The sequence below is a fragment of the Channa argus genome, chromosome 11 (genome assembly GCF_033026475.1).
Source record: "Channa argus isolate prfri chromosome 11, Channa argus male v1.0, whole genome shotgun sequence".
In the NCBI taxonomy this organism is placed as follows: Eukaryota; Metazoa; Chordata; class Actinopteri; order Anabantiformes; family Channidae; genus Channa; species Channa argus.
In genome coordinates, this window is record NC_090207.1 from 4,959,599 (window position 1) to 4,978,053 (window position 18,455).

Below are 18,455 nucleotides of genomic sequence, written 5' to 3' on the forward strand. Positions count from 1 at the left end.
TCTCTGAATGTGTGTTTGCACTGCTGAGCCTTATTAACCTAGTTTGTGCTCTGCCACAGAGCACCACTGACTGCAGGAGGATTTATGAATCGTTCGCTTGTTTCTGACGTGCTGTGATGTCCTTAAATATGTCCTTAAATATATATACTGCATTGCTTGCAGTGATATAAGAAGATGCATTTTGTGCGCTGGTATTAAAGTGTGTGTTAACACTTGTTCAGTATCACAGAATAAAATGGGCCTCAGTTTTAATGTGTTTAGATGTTTTGATTGTATTTGTTTGATCTGAAGATTTCCAGAATAAACTAACCTGCTGTTCAGATTTCTCGCTTGTTTGTGATGCGGAATCCACACTCACATTCTGTGAAACAGAATCCGTGCTGTTGCATTAATGCATTTAAAGGCATTAAAAAACTAACTAGCCGCTCTCCATCTGCTCAACTGTGGGGCTTTCTTGATTAATTTCTGTGCCTATTCTCCCCCACAGCACGCAAACAAGAGATCATCAAGATCACCGAGCAGCTGATAGAGGCAATCAACAATGGAGACTTTGAGGCATACGCGTGAGTGTGTTTCCATGTGTGGTTTGCGTTTTGCTCTGGTTGAAATGCATAGTTAAAAGTCAGTGTCCTGCTCTGTCCTCCTCAGCAAGATCTGTGATCCTGGCCTAACTTCATTTGAGCCTGAGGCACTGGGCAACCTGGTAGAAGGGATGGATTTCCACAGATTTTACTTTGAGAACCGTAAGATTAATGCATCTTTAAAAAATATTTTTTTCCTTTTTTATATATATATATGTATATGTGAGGACATGCTGTTGCAATCCTGTCTCTAAATAATGTGATTTTGTGAAACCATACTTGCCCAATTAGTCTAAATGGGTTTTCAGATTTGAAGGGCGATTGGTCTTGCCGACATCTGTACACAGTTGCTTGGTCTAGTGACACTTTCCTCACCATCTTTTCAGTTTTGGCTAAGAACAGCAAGCCTATTCACACCACCATCCTGAATCCCCACGTCCACCTGATCGGCGAGGACGCGGCCTGCATCGCTTACATCCGCCTGACTCAGTTTGTTGACGGCCAGGGCCGGCCGCGGTCCAGCCAGTCGGAGGAGACGCGTGTCTGGCATCGCAGAGAGAGCAAGTGGCAGAACATCCACTTCCACTGCTCAGGCGCGCCAGCTGCACCGCTCCAGTGAGGTACTGAGGAGGGAACGTGCTGCAGAATGTCCAGCACGTGTGTACTGTGGGATTTTACCTATGTATATTTAGGTAACGACTTTCTGTGAGCAGATTAGTGAGGGCTTTCTCTTGCCTGACCATTTAAGACATCGACAGGAGGATAAACCGGATTGAATATTGTGTCAGACGTAGTGGTTGTATCCTTTTTAAATGTTCATTCTGTTGGTGGAAGCACAGAGTGTGTTCATTCAAATGCAGAAGAGACTTTCGGTGCACTGACAAAGTCACAAAATGAAAGTGTAGCTTTTCATCGAGGTTCTACTACCATGAATCAGTCCAAGTTTCCCCACACGAATCTACTTTAGATTTTTGGTCCACGTGTGTTTAATTATTTAATAAACCTTTGATGGCAATAATAAGCTGATGCTGCAGCTTTGTGGCCTCATGTTCTGTAATTCTAAAATTACAAATTGCAGCTTCAGCAAAATTTAATTTGCTTGTTATCCGCACTGAGATGGCAATTTTTACCTTAGCCCAGCATTACTATACTTTTGTGATATTTAAGCATTTTTAAATGAAAAGAAAAAAACTCAAACCATATGTATCTATGGCAGAGCTTTGTAAAAAAAACACGATTTTTCGAGCCACCTTTTTTTTTTTTGTTTTGGATGCAGTATACCTCCATTTGTTGTTAAAGGAAAAGTTGTTTATTTTAGCATATGTACTATTTTAATTTTCTTGCTGACAGCTAGATGCAAAGGCTGACTCCACTCTCCAAATATATCTGTTCATACTAAATAAAGCTGTTTCACTTAGGGTGTGTTTGACATCGCCCTGAGCTCAGTGTATAGTGTGTTTGCCATTTTGTAGTAGTATCTGAATGTTTAGTGTGTAAATCTGTCCACTATTATAGTGCACTCAGAACGTCCATATTGGAACCAAAAAGTTTGGTACGTGTTTTGTACACTGCTTTCTGCTAACAATCCCACATTGCAGTGCTCTCTGTTTTAGAGATACTTGCAGAGATGGTATGAGAGAAAATAAGACAGCTCACAGCTGTTAGTGACGACACGACATCGCAACGGTTAGTAAGTGTCCAAAAGCTCAATCGAATATTGAGAGTAGATTATATGGGAAGCAGTGAAAGAGCGATTAGAGGGATTTGTCGTCATCAGTCATCTTGCAGCTTCAAACCATTCAGACCTTTTTCCACGTCCACCAACCGGCTGAGGTTTACGCGGTATCAGGTGCGGTATCGAAGAAGTGTTAAGTGTAAATGATCAGGCATCACTGCGCAATAGGTTGAGCTGGCCGCACTAATTGTGGTTGCACTTTTTCAGCCATGTGTTAAATTTGATTTGCGTCTGTTTTGTTTTCCTTCTCAGGGCTGAAGGCCACATTTTTGTCTGTCAGGAGTGCTCTGCTGGATAGAAAGGAGGAGGAGGAGGAAGAGGAGGAGGAAGGGATGAAAACCCTAACCCCAGTTCGGGGGACAGGGCTCCTCACCCATCAACAACGAACTTTCCCTTACTGGATGCCAGGCCTCAACCCCAAGCATGCACCTCTCATTTTACTACTACTGCCCCCCACCTGTCACCCTTAACACCTTCAGATAACCATCAAACAGCAACACCTTTCAACCCCCCCCCAAGCTTCCTCTTTTTCCCTCCAGGACACTGGGTGATTGGTTGGGGGTGGTGGGGTTTTAAGGCACTCAGTGTGATTCCTTCTTCTTCCTGTGGTCTCTTTCCCACTCCCACTATTTCAGTGACACCAACCCTCTTGTCCTCCTGTGAATCCCCACTTGTGTGACATAAACACTGCACTGGAAATACAGTATGTAAAGTTTTAGGTAAAATCTATTATTATCATTACTATATTATGATTATTATGATTACACATTTGCAATTGTACATGTAATTTGTATAATCTGAAATTATTGATGCCAGTGGTTTAAATCTTTTGTTTTTTTTCTCTAACTTTTTAAGGAAGCATGTTTTTCCCCATATTAACAGTGGCTGTTTTTTATTGTGGCTATTCAGTGGAAACATGATATTTGCAGTTTTTGTAATTTGCTTCTTGTATGTTAGCTATAATACTGCGCCCAAAATCATGGTCAACATTTTTTTTGTGGTTTGTTTGGGGTTTTTCTCTTTTTTTTTTTTTTTTTTTTTTTTTTTTTTTTTTTTTGTCTTTTATCTTTTGACCTTTATTTTGAAGGGGTGTGTCTGGTGGTGTCATGTGTGAATGTAAAGACTGGATCCTTTTGTCTGTGTGACTGTGCTCCTCCAACAATTAATGAGCCTGTGCAGCAGAAGCCTCCTGGTGTTTTTTGCCTTGTTGCAGTGTGAACGGCCAGAGAAAAAAGGGTTAGCAAAGCTCAGTGTCTTCCTACTTCGAAACATAAACCTTTCAAACATTCAGAGCAGGCTTTAGGTATGATTCCAACGGTTGTCCCCCCCCCTCCGAGCTTGTGAAGGTGCATAAGAAGAACAAATTTTTTGGCTTTTTGCTTTAGTGACAGTGTTTCATTCATTGTTTAAAAAAAAACATTCATAACAAATAGCTTAATTTAACAAGATTAGATGTTAGTTGCATTTTTAGGACAAAATAACTACTTAATATTAACAATATCATCTCCATAATAATGTTCTAATATGATATATTTCAATGTTCCAAGTTGTAACAAGAAAAACGTCCAGTTAAAAAGGAAGTAGTGTTAGTAGCCAGTTAATTTAGTTAAATAGTTACATTTTGGCTGAGATATTTTGTGGCTGCTTTAATTCATTACATTCTCTTATTCAAATAAGTTACTTTTAGCATTGATTTATCTTGTATTATCTAATTTATTATATTAACATTTTAAACCTTATTTAGAATATTTGTATGATTAATTGACTAGTTGTTGCAGAGTTACACAAAAGCACATGTTGGTGACGGAAGTTTTACAAACTCGCACGGGAAGGAATTAGTCTGACTTCCCAGAGGAAGGAGTTTTCTTAAAGCATAAGGCTGATAATTCTCACAATTTTCGTACAAAACCAACAACGCCGGTTGTTGGTTTTGTCCATCGGTCTTGGAGATGGAAAATGGTAAAAGTGCAGAAAATGAACAGCCTCCCTTCCTTCAAATGAAGGACGGTCTAACTGGGAACCAGAATATTGTCAAAAAGTCAGGGCTGGCCAAACTAGTCAAACCCCACGTGTAGTGTGAGAAATAAGATTTTTAAAAACGACACTTTAATGGTTCATTCTTTGGTAAATGGCACTAATCAGAAAAGTCAAATGATAAGAGTGAAAAAATAAATCGTGCAACCCTGAGCTGCTTTTGATGCTGAATGTCCCGAACATCACTGTCTTCTGCCCCCACACCTTTTTTTTTTTTTTTTTTTTTTTTCTTTCAGTGATCAGTACTTCAGCCTGCCTCTCTTTAAATTTTTATTTTTTATTTTTTGGGCTAGTGGTGCTAAAACTGTGCTCGGGGAGGAGGTGATGCGCTGTTGGTGGCTCCTGCTGTTGCTAGGCGACAGCAGAAAAGCCGCTTGGAGCTCTTTACTTAAAAGTTGAGATATTTTTAACTCATAAATCTCAGTGCTGTGCTTCCCCCCCCACCCCCACCCCCCCAAAAAAAAGAAAAACAACAAAAGAAATCAGCACTCTAAAGAAAGGATGCTGGTGCATGTGTGACCTTTTTCACTTCCAAAGCCATTGTGCACAAAGCTGGTGCTACTGCCTGTTTGTCTATATGAAGCACACATTTTCAGTAGGCCCAAGCACAGTGATGAAGCCACGGCAAAGGGTGGGGGGGTTGGGGGGTTTCAACCATATCATCCCCGCACTAAGTTCATAAATGTCATCAGATGTGAGGGTTGCATAGAGCTGGGTTCTCATGTCAGGGCAATCCTTCACCAATTGTTGCAACATTTGTGTGTCTGCAAGCGGGTACAGCACATCCATTGATCTCAGTGTGTGTTCTTTACAAGCCTGAGGGGGGTGTACATTTTGGAGGCGTGTGACGCGTGACAGAAGATGGAAGGCTTTATTTCGGAGGACGCATCAGTCCCCTGCCTTCAACCCAGGACGTTTTGTTTTCTGACACTTATGGGTTTTTTTTTTCATGTATTTTATGTTTTTACACTTGTGACGTATGTAACGGTAAAGTGTAATCAGGCTTTTCGTGATATGAAGTGTTCTGGCCAGCGATGGCAGGATTGAACAGATGGACTTTACAGAACTGAAGACTGATGGAGTCGGGGTTTGACTTGCAATCGGCTCCAGCGTACTTTGCTCGTCCACCATTGGCTGCCTTTACGTTTGTCTTGCCCTTATTGGTCAGACCAAGATATTAAGAGACTGAGCAGTAAGCTGGCGAATAGTCCTCAGGTTTCTATTTATTTTAAATATTTATTTATTTATTGTGTTAGATATTGATCTGTGCTTATTTTTTTTTCTTTTGCTATTGTACAGCTCATGCACTCGTGCAAGTACTGTTTGCTCCATGTAAAAACGTTTTTGAAAGGATAGTACATCTGATTTGCATCCTGCATGTGTGTTTCTTTAATGACCAACGAGGTGTGAATTGCTTTTTTATTTTTGCTCTTTGAATTAGGAAGCTTTAGGTTTATGTTTCATTTTGCCATTTTATGGTGTCTATTTTTTTCTCAGAGCATTAACACGATGCTAAAGTGAGACGTCTATGACTTTAAAACACAAAGAAGCTTCATCGCCCTTCTAGAAGGTGATTTGAAGCAAATGAAGGATTTTTCATAGCGAACCACTGGGTCACTGTGTACATGTCACAGTAACAGTGTTCATGTCAGGTTGACCTTGTTCTTATAGTTAAAGGTCAAAGGTCATGTGTGATCATGTTAATCAAACATGACCACCCCCCTCATGTACAGTACAAAGGTGTTCATCTGTTGTTCTTGGTGTGTTTACTAGATTTGAAAATCAGTCTAATAAGATTCACATATTTAAAATGAGGGAGTTCACGGTATTACACAACGGAAACTAACTAGAAGTGTAGCTGGCATTTTCTCTGCATGACAGCCAACAGAACACTTGTTTTTGGTGTTTTCCTTTTGATTTGGTTTCTCATTTTCTACTGAATGCTGCTCCACCTTTCTCTATTTTCACAGCTTTTTAAGTGCATATAACTATTTTTGTCTCAAGATGATATAACGAAGATGATTATGATGATCATGATGATTCTGTTACTGACTGTGGCACTAAGAATGACTATGAGGATGTTGACAGTGATGATGATGATGATGATGATGTGATACAGATTATTCTGCATGCTTTTCTATGGGGCTCTGTGTTGTCAGTGCACAATTGCTGCCTTTTGTTCAGAGCTGAGAGAATATGAGGTGCTGTTGTTGACCATCAGCACCAAGAGTGACGGCTGCTTCACTGAGCCTGCATGTTCCTCTGAGAACCAGCACTGAGTCACACTGACAGATCCGAGGCAGTTCAGCTAGTGAATGAGCTCCAGCAGGGGGCGCAGTCACACAATGTAAAGCACAAACACAAACAGAGGCAGGTTGATGCTTCCAATGTAGCTGCGCAAGAATTTGCCTTTTTTGAGACAATCCAGTCAGAGACAACAGCAGTTTATCGCTGCAGAATAACAACCAGCTTCCTTTAGAATTATTGATCTCATCTCCACAATTATGATGGAACTTGAAAATGGAATCAACACCACTGATACTGTAAATCCTGATTGTGACTGAAGATGATTAACTCCACACATGAACTACAATAACTGTCCTGTAGTCTCTTGAGGTCAGTGTGAGCTCTGCTGCCTTCCTGTCACATATTTAGTCAGATGAAGCCTCACTGAGATCAGCTGGAGCCTCTGTGTTCACTCTGAACCTCTGCCATCTTCTTTCTCCACACACAGACGAAGTTGCACTGACAACACTGAGTCGGCTTCTGTTCGTAGAGTCTTTCGCTCTTTTTCCCAGTACTTCTGTTTCCAACCTTATTCAATCATTTCTCTGCAGTTGGCTCTTTCTAGTTTCCCTTTGTCTCCTTTTGTCACTTTGGGTTTCTTCTGTATAATAATATTAATCCTCTACTTCTCTGATTATTGCTCTGTTCTCTTACGTGCTACACGTGTTTCTCTAACTTCAAGAAATTGTGTTAAGGTGTTATCAATAAAATGACCATTTAAATAGAAACGTTTACATTTCTTCTGTGTTTACAGATGTAAATCTGCAGCATAGTTTTCATTTTTATTAACAGATGAGACCCAGGATTTGATTCAATGTTTTCAATACATAGAAAAACTTGTAATTCTTTCAAATTATGATTAACTTAAAAATAATCAACAGAATAATTAGAAAGTTCCTTTAGATGCAGTTTTAATATTCAAATCTTATTGACATTATGTGGTGGATATTTATTGCACCTCTCTTCTGTTCTTGGCTGCTGTCATTTGATTCGAACTTTGAGGAGAAATAAAATTGTGTCTGACACAAAGCAGCAAAATGTTTTCCAATCCAAAAACATCACCAATAGGAAGAAAGATGAGTTTGAATGTACGAGAAAAAACAGAATATTTTTGACAGTTAATGGTAATTGTGGTTAATGACACGTGAATTATTACATTAACAGTAACTTTTTCAGACAGAAAAAGAAATAAGTAATAACAGAATAACTTTTAAAACGTGCAAAACTGAAAGATCCAAAAAACTGTCACAAATATCAAGTCTAAGATGATGCTGGTATGTGATTTTATGGTTTAATAATAAAACCAATTTCTTCTAATTCATCACATAAAATTTACTATCTCCCAGTTTTTCTAGATTTGACTGGAATATCTCACAACCAGTATTAATGATCAGTTTCTTATTCAATTTTAGAATGATATTGAATATGATTCAGTAACAAATGTTTAAATGCTGACAAACATGAAGTATTTTACATTAATCTCAATATGTATTTTCTCACCTAACAATGAAGAAAGGGAAAAGTCTGGACCAGAAAAAAACACTTCTAATAAATCACAACCACCTCACTGGAGTCACTGAACATCACAGAGAAATCTCAGTTTGACAGATTTTAATATCAGTGGTTTTGGCATCAGCAGCTTCTCCAACATTGAAAAAAGGGAAGAGTTTCTCAGTGAAAGTGTCTCTGTGAGTGTAGATGTGAGTCATGTCTTTAGGGTCATAGAAGGACACCTCCCCTCTGTCATAGTCCAGCTGGACTCTGATCCTCTGGAGAATCTTTTTCACTTTGACAGTTTTACCAAGAACATCACTGTATTTTCGATCACAATACACTAAACACCAAAATCCAAGTTTTGGTGAAACAGAACCTTCCTCCTTGTTAACCGATTCTTTAACCAAACCAACATTCCAGCGAGGATGGTCTCCTACCTCCACCTCCCAGCTGTGTTTCCCTGAGCTGAAGCCCTCAGAGCCCAGAACAGTGGCATATTTAGTGTATCTCTCTGGATTATTAGGGAGCTGCTGCTTTGTGTCTCCACGTCTCACACTGGTCAGATCATCAGACAGATAGAGACGAGGGTTTGCAGTGTTTGGGTCCAGGATGACAGGACTGAAGTGGACCTTGTCCTTCATCTTGTCCCAGACTCTGAAGGACAGGTTGCCCAGGTGTTTGGCCACATCTATCAGTGCTCCTGAGAGCAGCTGTGGATCTGACAGTGAGCACTGGACTCTGGCTCTGGTCTGAGTGGGTTTATAACTGCTGAGGAATGGCACGTTGTGTTTCTGCAGGTCTTCTTCAACAGCACAGATACTGACTGACAGAGAGGAGATCTGCTCCTGAATCTTCTTCATCTCTGAGCTGATAGTCTTCCCCTTCTGCTCCTCTTCCTCCCTGAGAGCTGCCAGTCTGGACTCCTCTTCCTCTTTCAGGAACTGGTGGAGCTTGTTGAACTCTGCTCTGATCTGCTTCTCTGTGGACAACAGCTGCTTCTTAGAGTGTTCGATCATTTCATTGTATGTTTTCTCCACTTGTTTGTATTTGTTCCTCTTGTCCTTTAGAAACTTTAAGTCAGATTTCAGCTGCTGCTTCAGGTCACTGACTGCTTGTTCTATAGGAACCACTTTGTGACTGTGGTGGAGAGAAAACTCACAGACAGGACAAACAGCTCTTTCTTCATCCTCACAGAACCAGTAAGGAACTTCTGGATGTTCATTGCAAAAAACCTCCTCTTTCGTCTCTTTCTCAGCCTCAGATGAATCATTATTCTGCCTCTTAGTAAAGTAGTCAGCCACTTCTTTCAGAGAAAGGTTTATGGATGGAAATTCTTCTATGGATTTTCTTTTACAAATGGGACAGTTTTTGTTTTTAGCTTGTTCCCAGAATTGTTGCAGGCAGCTTGAACAGAAGCTGTGGTTGCAGCTCAGAGACACAGGATCTCTGAAAGTCTCTGAACACACATGGCAGCTCAGGAAAGTTTCAAGAACAGCATTTTTATCAACCATCTCTTCTGATTTCCAGATATATTTAAAATGACAAGACTCACCAAAACACAGTTTCGTTAACTTGTTGTTTATAATCCTCTGAATGTGTTTTTCCTCAGCTCAGATCCTAAACTGTGATCTACAGTAATGGCGACTCTGCTCTGATCAACATTGTAAATCTTTCAGTTTCGTTTACTTTGGTTGTGGGTGGGGAGCTGATTGTAATAAAAAACTGACATTTAATCTACAGTGCGGTTTCTGTGTTACACCTGTTAAATGGTGTAACACACATTCCATGTTTATTGTCTGCAACCAGGGGCAAGATAATTGGGGCTTAGTTGGATCTTAATTAGTAATTGCAGGATCTAACCATTCTCCTTCAAAAACAACTAAATATAACGACATATAACAGTCTTTCTACTAATGTGATTTATGCTGTCATAAACTAAATCTCAATGGACTTGTGGACTCTGGACTCATCCAAGACAGCGTTGCCTTGTTTCACTGTAAAAAGTGTGGATCTGTTTACAGGAGCTGTCTGGTTGCTATAAAAGACATAACAAAGCTTAATAAAGCTTCTGCTTAATAAGATAATAATAATAACAATATAATAATAACAAGTATTAATGAGGAAATGTAGATGAATTAACTTCAGGGGATTCTGGGTAACGCTGACAGGAAGTTGTTTTTAGTTAACACTGGACATTAGCAGAGCTTCTGCAGCTGCAGTTACTGTGGCTAATTCATGGATAATTCCTACAGTCAGTGGTCCAACCAAGTAGTTGTGGCTTCGGTGGAAAATAACAGTGGAAAGGTGAAAAGCTGCTGTTTAATTCCTGAGAGGTGAATGGAGAACAGGGATCAGATTACGGAGGAGGAACAGGAGGAAAACAAGTACAAAATGATGGTGTTATGTTGAAGTTGTTTTAAAACATGAACATTACTTCAAATTCAAAAGTGTGGGTGGTCATGGTGGGGGTTTGTCATTGTTTTGTCCCAACCAGTGCTGAGACCAAGAGTGTGTATTTTCCATCATGATACAATAAACACCAGAGTCCATCTATTGGTGAAGCAGAACACTCTCCCGTCCTGTTAACTGACTCTTTGATCACATTTTAATAACAACTGCTGATCAGACGTTTGAGATCTAACAAACAGACCTGATGTAAAAGTTTAACATTTGATCATTCTGATAATTTTTTTATAATACAGACATTGAAGTCAAAGTACAAAGAACATTTAGCAGTAACTTAGTGTTTTGTCTTTTTGTTTTCAGTTTTGTACATGAAAACCAGTATTTCAGACAGAAAGGCTGAGTAACAACTATTAAGAGACTCGTGTAATACAATCACACGTTTTAGAGAGAAAGACAGAATGTTTGTGATGATGAGTTTAGAGTGAAATAAACTACTAACTGTTATATTGTACAAACATTTTTCACTCACATTTCTGAACATGACTGAGAAAACAGTTGTATTTTCCACTGTAGTGCATTAAACACCAGAATCCATTTTTTTGCTAAAACTGAATCTTCTTTCCTTTTAGCTGATTCTTTAGCCAAAGCCACAATTCAGTCAGGATGATCTCCCACCTCCACCTCCCAGTTGTGTTTCCCTGAGCTGAAGCCCTCAGAGCCCAGAACATCAGTGCACTTAGTGTGTCTCTCTGAATTGTTAGGAAGCCGCTGCTTTGCAGTCAGTTTGGTAAATATTCCTCAGATTTCTTTTTATTTGTGTTATTTATTTTTTTATGGTGGTAAATATTGATTTGTGACGGCTGCTTCACTGAGCCTGCATGTTCCTCTGAGAACCAGCACTGAGTCCCACTGACAGATCAGAGGCAGTTCAGTTAGTGAATGAGCTCCAGCAGGGGGCGCAGTCACACAATGTAAAGCATACACACACACACACACACACACACACACACACACACACACACACACACACAGGGAGGCAGCTTGATGCTTCCAATGTAGCTACACAAGAATTTGCCTTTAGTGTCAAATCTGACAGACAAACCAGTCAGAGACAACAGCAGTTTATCGCTGCAGAATAACAACCAGCTTCCATTAGAATTATTGATCTCATCTGCACAATTATGATGGAACTGGAAAGTGGAACCACCACCACTGATACTGTAAATCCTGATTGTGACTGAAGATGATTAACTCCACACATGAACTACAATAACTGTCCTGTAGTCTCTTGAGGTCAGTGTGAGCTCTGCTGCCTTCCTGTCACATATTTAGTCAGATGAAGCCTCACTGAGATCAGCTGGAGCCTCTGTGTTCACTCTGAACCTCTGCCATCTTCTTTCTCCACACAGAGACGAAGTTGCACTGACAACACTGAGTCGGCTTCTGTTCGTAGAGTCTTTCGCTCTTTTTCCCAGTCCCTCTGTTTCCAACCTTATTCAATCATTTCTCTGCAGTTGGCTCTTTCTAGTTTCCCTTTGTCTCCTTTTGTCACTTTGGGTTTCTTCTGTATAATAATATTAATCCTCTACTTCTCTGATTATTGCTCTGTTCTCTTACGTGCTACACGTGTTTCTCTAACTTCAAGAAATTGTGTTAAGGTGTTATCAATAAAATGACCATTTAAATAGAAACGTTTACATTTCTTCTGTGTTTACAGACGTAAATCTGCAGCATAGTTTTCATTTTTATTAACAGATGAGAACCAGGATTTGACTCAATTTTTTACAATACATAGAAAAACTTGTAATTCTTTCAAATTATGATTAACTTAAAAATAATCAACAGAATAATTAGAAAGTTCCTTTAGTTGCAGTTTTAATATTCAAATCTTATTGACATTATGTGGTGGATATTTATTGCACCTCTCTTCTGTTCTTGGCTGCTGTCATTTGATTTGAACTTTGAGGAGAAATAAAATTGTGTCTTACACGAAGCAGCAAAATGTTTTCCAATCCAAAAACATCACCAATAGGAAGAAAGATGAGTTTGAATGTACGAAAAACAACAGAATATGTTTGACAGTTAATGGTAATTTGTGGTTAATGACACGTGTTCACAGGTGAATTATTACATTAACAGTAACTTTTTCAGACGTTCACAACAGAAAAAGAAATAAGAAATAACAGCATAACTTTCAAAACGTGCAAAACTGAAAGATCCAAAAAAGTGTCACAATTATCAAGTCTAAGATGATGCTGGTATGTGATTTCATGGTTTGATCATAAAACCAATTTCTTCTGAATCATCACATAAAATGTACTTGTCCCAGTTTTCTAGATTTGACTGGAATATCTCACAACCAGTATTAATAATCAGTTTCTTATTCAATTTTAGAATGATATTTAAAATGATACAGTAACAAATGTTTAAATGCTGACAAACATGAAGTATTTTACATTAATGTCAGTTTCTACACTTCTCACCTAACAATGAAGAATGGGAAAAGTCTGGACCAGACATAAAACACCTCTAATAAATCACAACCACCTCACTGGAGTCACTGAACATCACAGAGAAATCTCAGTTTGACACATTTTAATATTAGTGGTTTTGGCATCAGCAGCTTCTCCAACACTGAAATATGGGAAGAGTTTCTCAGTGAAAGTGTCTCTGTGAGTGTAGATGAGACTCATGTCTTCAGGGTTATAGAAGGACACCTCCCCTCTGTCATAGTCCAGCTGGACTCTGATCCTCTGGAGACTCTTCACTGTGACAGTTTTACCAAGCAGGTCACTGTATTCTCCTTTGTAAAGTGACAAAAACCAGATTCCATATTTTGGTGAAGCATAACCCTCTCTCTTCCTGTCAACTGACTGTTTAACCAAACCCATAAACCAGTCAGGATGGTCTCCCACCTCCACATCCCAGCTGTGTTTCCCTGAGCTGAAGCCCTCAGAGCCCAGAACATTACAATATTTAGTGCATCTCTCTGGATTATCAGGGAGCTGCTGCTTTGTGTCTCCATTTCTTACACTGGTCAGATCATCAGAAAGACAGAGCCAGGGGTTTGCAGTGTTTGGGTCCAGGATGACAGGACTGAAGTGGACCTTGTCCTTCATCTTGTCCCACACTCTGTAGGACAGGTTGCCCAGGTGTTTGGCCACATCTATCAGTGCTCCTGAGAGCAGCTGTGGATCTGACAGTGAGCACTGGACTCTGGCTCTGGTCTGAGTGGGTTTATAACTGCTGAGGAATGGCACGTTGTGTTTCTGCAGGTCTTCTTCAACAGCACAGATACTGACTGACAGAGAGGAGATCTGCTCCTGAATCTTCTTCATCTCTGTGCTGATAGTCTTCCCCTTCTGCTCCTCTTCCTCCCTCAGAGCTTCCAGTCTGGACTCCTCTTCCTCTTTCAGGAACTGGTGGAGCTTGTTGAACTCTGCTCTGATCTGCTTCTCTGTGGACAACAGCTGCTTCTTGGAGTGTTGAATCATTTCATTGTATGTTTTCTCCACTTGTTTGTATTTATTCCTCTTGTCCTGTAGAGACTTTAAGTCAGATTTCAGCTGCTGCTTCAGGTCACTGACTGCTTGTTCTATAGGAACCACTTTGTGACTGTGGTGGAGAGAAAACTCACAGACAGGACAAACAGCTCTGTCTTCATCCTCACAGAACAAATAGGGAACTTCTGGATGTTCATCACACAAAACCTCGTACTTCTTCTCTTTCTTAGCCTCAGATGAACCATTATTCTGCCTCTTAGCAAAGGAGTCAGCCAGTTCTTTCAGAGAAAGGTTTATGGATGGATGATCCTTTGAAGATTTACTTTTACAAATGGGACAGTTTTTGTTTTTAGCTTGTTTCCAGAATTGTTGCAGGCAGCTTGAACAAAAGCTGTGGTTGCAGCACAGAGACACTGGGTCTCTGAAAGTCTCTGAACACACGTGGCAGCTCAGGAAAGTTTCAAGAACAGCATTTTTATCAGCCATCTCTTCTGATTTCCAGATATATTTAAAATGACAAGACTCACCAAAACACAGTTTCTTTAACTTGTTGTTTATAATCCTCTGAATGTGTTTTCCTCAGCTCAGATCCTAAACTGTGATCTACAGTAATGGCGACTCTGCTCTGATCAACATTGTAAATCTTTCAGTTTCGTTTACTTTGGTTGTGGGTTTGGAGCTGATTGTCATAAAACTGACATTTGATTGTGTCTCCACTAGATGGTGATATTTCTGTGTTACACCTGTTAAATGGCTACTTCACACAGTCCATGTTTATTGTCTGCAACCAGGGACAAGACTGGTTGCTGTGCAGACATAACGAAGCTTAATAAAGCTGCAGTAAGAGCAGAATTAATTTCAACAATTAATGGAGTTATACACAGAACTGTCAACAATGTGATGCTGAAGGAAACAGAGCTGCTCTGCCAGACACAGGTGTTGGTCCGATAACTGCTGCTGTTGATGCAGACTGACAGGGATCCAACTGCACTAACTGTGTAACTTAATGTCCATTATCAGTGGACAATAAGACAATGTAGGAGCTGGAACACACTCACCACATACAGAAGACCAGTCCCTGTGTAACTTTCCATTTCACAAATGATCCAATTCTCTCCTCAGTTACTTGTGATAAAGCTGACATGTGACTGTGTCTCCACCAGGTGCTGCTCTCTCAACGATGACTTCACAAAAGACGTGTCCTGCCTCTGTCAGCCAAACTGTAAATGTGGATTGTTAAAAGGTGTGTGATTATTCCACATGCTTTTCTCAGGGGCTCTGTGTTGTCAGGGCAGAATTGCTGCTTTTTATGCACAGGTGAGAGAATATGAGGACGTGTTGATGACCATCAGCAACGGTGTAGTTTTCCACATGGACATGTCTCTTCTAATATCTTTGGAGGTCTGATAAAGTCCATAATAATTTTTAAGTCAAAAACAATGGCTAAATCTTTAGTGGGAAACAGTCCAGGGCTACAGAAATTGAGGATCAGGCTGCACTGACCCCATCAATCCACTGACACACATGTGCACAGTGAATATACTGAGTCAGGAAGTACAGAAAAACAACACTCTGCATTTTTCCTCCTAGATTTTGATTGGCTGGTTGATAAACTGTGATGAAGTCAATAGCTGCACTTGCTTTGTGTTACTTGCAGCCACAGTCACGGTGTCTGTTATTAAAAAGTAAAGATCATAAGTGTTAATTCTTTGTTGAAATGACCAAATAATCATTTCCATTAATAGAAAGGAGATACAACTAAATCAAATGATGCATGTAAATAACAAGTATTAATGAGGAAATGTAGATGAATTAACTTCAGGGGATTCTGGGTTACGCTGACAGGAAGTTGTTTTTAGTTAACACTGGACATTAGCAGAGCTTCTGCAGCTGCAGTTACTGTGGCTAATTCATGGATAATTCCTACAGTCAGTGGTCCAACCAAGTAGTTGTGGCTTCGGTGGAAAATAACAGTGGAAAGGTGAAAAGCTGCTGTTGAATTCCTGAGAGGTGAATGGAGAACAGGGATCAGATTACGGAGGAGGAACAGGAGGAAAACAAGTACAAAATGATGGTGTTATGTTGAAGTTGTTTTAAAACATGAACATTACTTCAAATTCAAAAGTGTGGGTGGTCATGGTGGGGGTTTGTCATTGTTTTGTCCCAACCAGTGCTGAGACCAAGAGTGTGTATTTTCCATCATGATACAATAAACACCAGAGTCCATCTATTGGTGAAGCAGAACACTCTCCCGTCCTGTTAACTGACTCTTTGATCACATTTTAATAACAACTGCTGATCAGACGTTTGAGATCTAACAAACAGACCTGATGTAAAAGTTTAACATTTGATCATTCTGATAATTTTTTTATAATACAGACATTGAAGTCAAAGTACAAAGAACATTTAGCAGTAACTTAGTGTTTTGTCTTTTTGTTTTCAGTTTTGTACATGAAAACCAGTATTTCAGACAGAAAGGCTGAGTAACAACTATTAAGAGACTCGTGTAATACAATCACACGTTTTAGAGAGAAAGACAAAATGTTTGTGATGATGAGTTTAGAGTGAAATAAACTTCTTCTTCTTCTTTTCCTTTCGGCTGCTCCCTTTCAGGGGTCGCCACAGCGAATCATGTGCCTCCATCTAACTCTATCTTCTGCATCCTCTTCACTCACACCAACTAACTTCATGTCCTCCCTCACTACATCCATAAATCTCCTCTTTGGTCTTCCTCTAGACCTCCTGCCTGGCAGCACCAACCTCAGCATCCTTCTACCGATATATTCAGAGTTTCTCCTCTGAACGTGTCCAAACCACCTCAATCTGGCCTCTCTGACTTTATCTCCAAAACATCTAACATGAGCTGTCCCTCTGATGTACTCATTCCTGATCCTGTCCATCCTTGTCACTCCCAAAGAGAACCTCAACATCTTAAGCTCTGCTACCTCCAGCTCTGCCTCCTGTCTTTTCTTCAGTGCCACTGTCTCTAAGCCGAACAACATTGCTGGTCTCACCACCGTCTTGAACACCTTTCCTTTCATTCTCGCTGATACTCTTTTATCACACAACACACCTGACACTTTTCTCCACCCGTTCCAACCTGCCTGCACTCACCTCTTCACCTCTTTTCCACACTCACCGTTGCTCTGAACCGTTGACCCTAAGTACTTAAAGTCCTGCACCTTCTTCACCTCTGCTCCCTGTAACCTCACCATTCCACCTGGGTCCCTCTCATTGACACACATGTATTCTGTCTTGCTGCGGCTAAGCTTCATTCCTCTGTTTTCCAGAGCAGACCTCCACCTCTCTAGATTTTCCTCCACCTGCTCCCTGCTCTCACTACAAATAACAATGTCATCTGCAAACATCATAGTCCAGGGAGATTCTTGTCTAACCTCATCTGTCAGCCTGTCCATCACCAGAGCAAACAAGAAGGGGCTCAAAGCCGATCCTTGATGCAGACCCACCTCCACCTTGAACTCCTCTGTCACACCTACAGCAGACCTCACCACTGTCTTACAGCTCTCATACATGTCCTGCACCACTCTAACATACTTCTCTGCCACTCCAGACGTCCTCATACAATACCACAGCTCCTCTCTCGGCACCCTGTCATACGCTTTTTCTAAATCTACGAAGACACAATGCAACTCCCTATGACCCTCTCTGTACTTCTCCATCAGCGTCCTCAAAGCAAATACTGCATCTGTTGTACTCTTTCTAGGCATGAAACCATATTGCTGCTCACAAATGTTCACCTCTGCCCTTAGCCTAGCTTCCACTACTCTTTCCCACAACTTCATTGTGTGACTCATCAGCTTTATTCCTCTGTAGTTGCCACAGCTCTGCACATCTCCCTTGTTCTTAAAAATTGGTACCAGTACACTTTTCCTCCAGTCCTCTGGCATCCTCTCACTCTCCAAGATCTTGTTAAACAAACTAGTCAAAAACTCTACTGCCACCTCTCCTAGACACTTCCATACCTCCACAGGTATGTCATCAGGGCCAACTGCCTTTCCGCTCTTCATCCTCTTCAATGTCCTCCTCACTTCACTCTTACTAATCTTTGCTACTTCCTGCTCCACACCAGTCACCTCTTCTACTCTTCGTTCCCTTTCATTTTCCTCGTTCATCAACTCTTCAAAGTACTCCTTCCATCTTCCCATCACACTCCTGGCACCTGTCAATACATTTCCATCCTTATCTTTAATCACCCTAACCTGCTGCACATCCTTTCCATCTCTATCTCTTTGTCTGGCCAACCTGTACAAATCCACCTCTCCCTCTTTAGTGTCCAACCTAGCATACAAGTCCTCATATGCTCTTTGTTTGGCCTTTGCCACCTCTATCTTCACCTTACGCTGTATCTCCCTGTACTCCTGTCTACTCTCTTCAGTCCTCTCAGTGTCCCACTTC

At 40.5% G+C, this 18,455-nt stretch overlaps 3 protein-coding genes across 52 annotated transcripts in view; 1 reads left to right on the forward strand and 2 right to left on the reverse strand.

Annotated features, from left to right (window-relative positions):
• Nucleotides 1-4,791, forward strand: part of camk2b1 (calcium/calmodulin-dependent protein kinase (CaM kinase) II beta 1) — a 70,625-nt gene extending 65,834 nt beyond the window's left edge. For all 50 annotated transcript variants that reach the window (XM_067519749.1, XM_067519796.1, XM_067519759.1 and 47 more), the window contains 4 exons: nt 488-563; nt 649-743; nt 968-1,201; nt 2,569-4,791. In XM_067519749.1, coding sequence (XP_067375850.1) covers nt 488-563; nt 649-743; nt 968-1,200 — 404 coding nt within the window. In that variant the 3' untranslated portion in view covers nt 1,201; nt 2,569-4,791. The remainder of the gene's footprint in view (nt 1-487; nt 564-648; nt 744-967; nt 1,202-2,568) is intronic.
• A 3,192-nt stretch (nt 4,792-7,983) lies between these two features.
• On the reverse strand, nt 7,984-10,296 carry LOC137135559 (nuclear factor 7, brain-like). Its single transcript, XM_067519802.1, has one exon. The coding sequence runs from the start codon at nt 9,639-9,641 to the stop codon at nt 8,220-8,222; it is 1,422 nt and encodes a 473-aa protein (XP_067375903.1). The 5' UTR covers nt 9,642-10,296; the 3' UTR covers nt 7,984-8,219.
• Nucleotides 10,297-12,260: 1,964 nt separating this feature from the next.
• LOC137135558 (zinc-binding protein A33-like) lies at nt 12,261-14,710 on the reverse strand. The gene has a single exon (XM_067519801.1). The coding sequence runs from the start codon at nt 14,523-14,525 to the stop codon at nt 13,104-13,106; it is 1,422 nt and encodes a 473-aa protein (XP_067375902.1). The 5' UTR covers nt 14,526-14,710; the 3' UTR covers nt 12,261-13,103.
• Nucleotides 14,711-18,455: the final 3,745 nt, after the last annotated feature.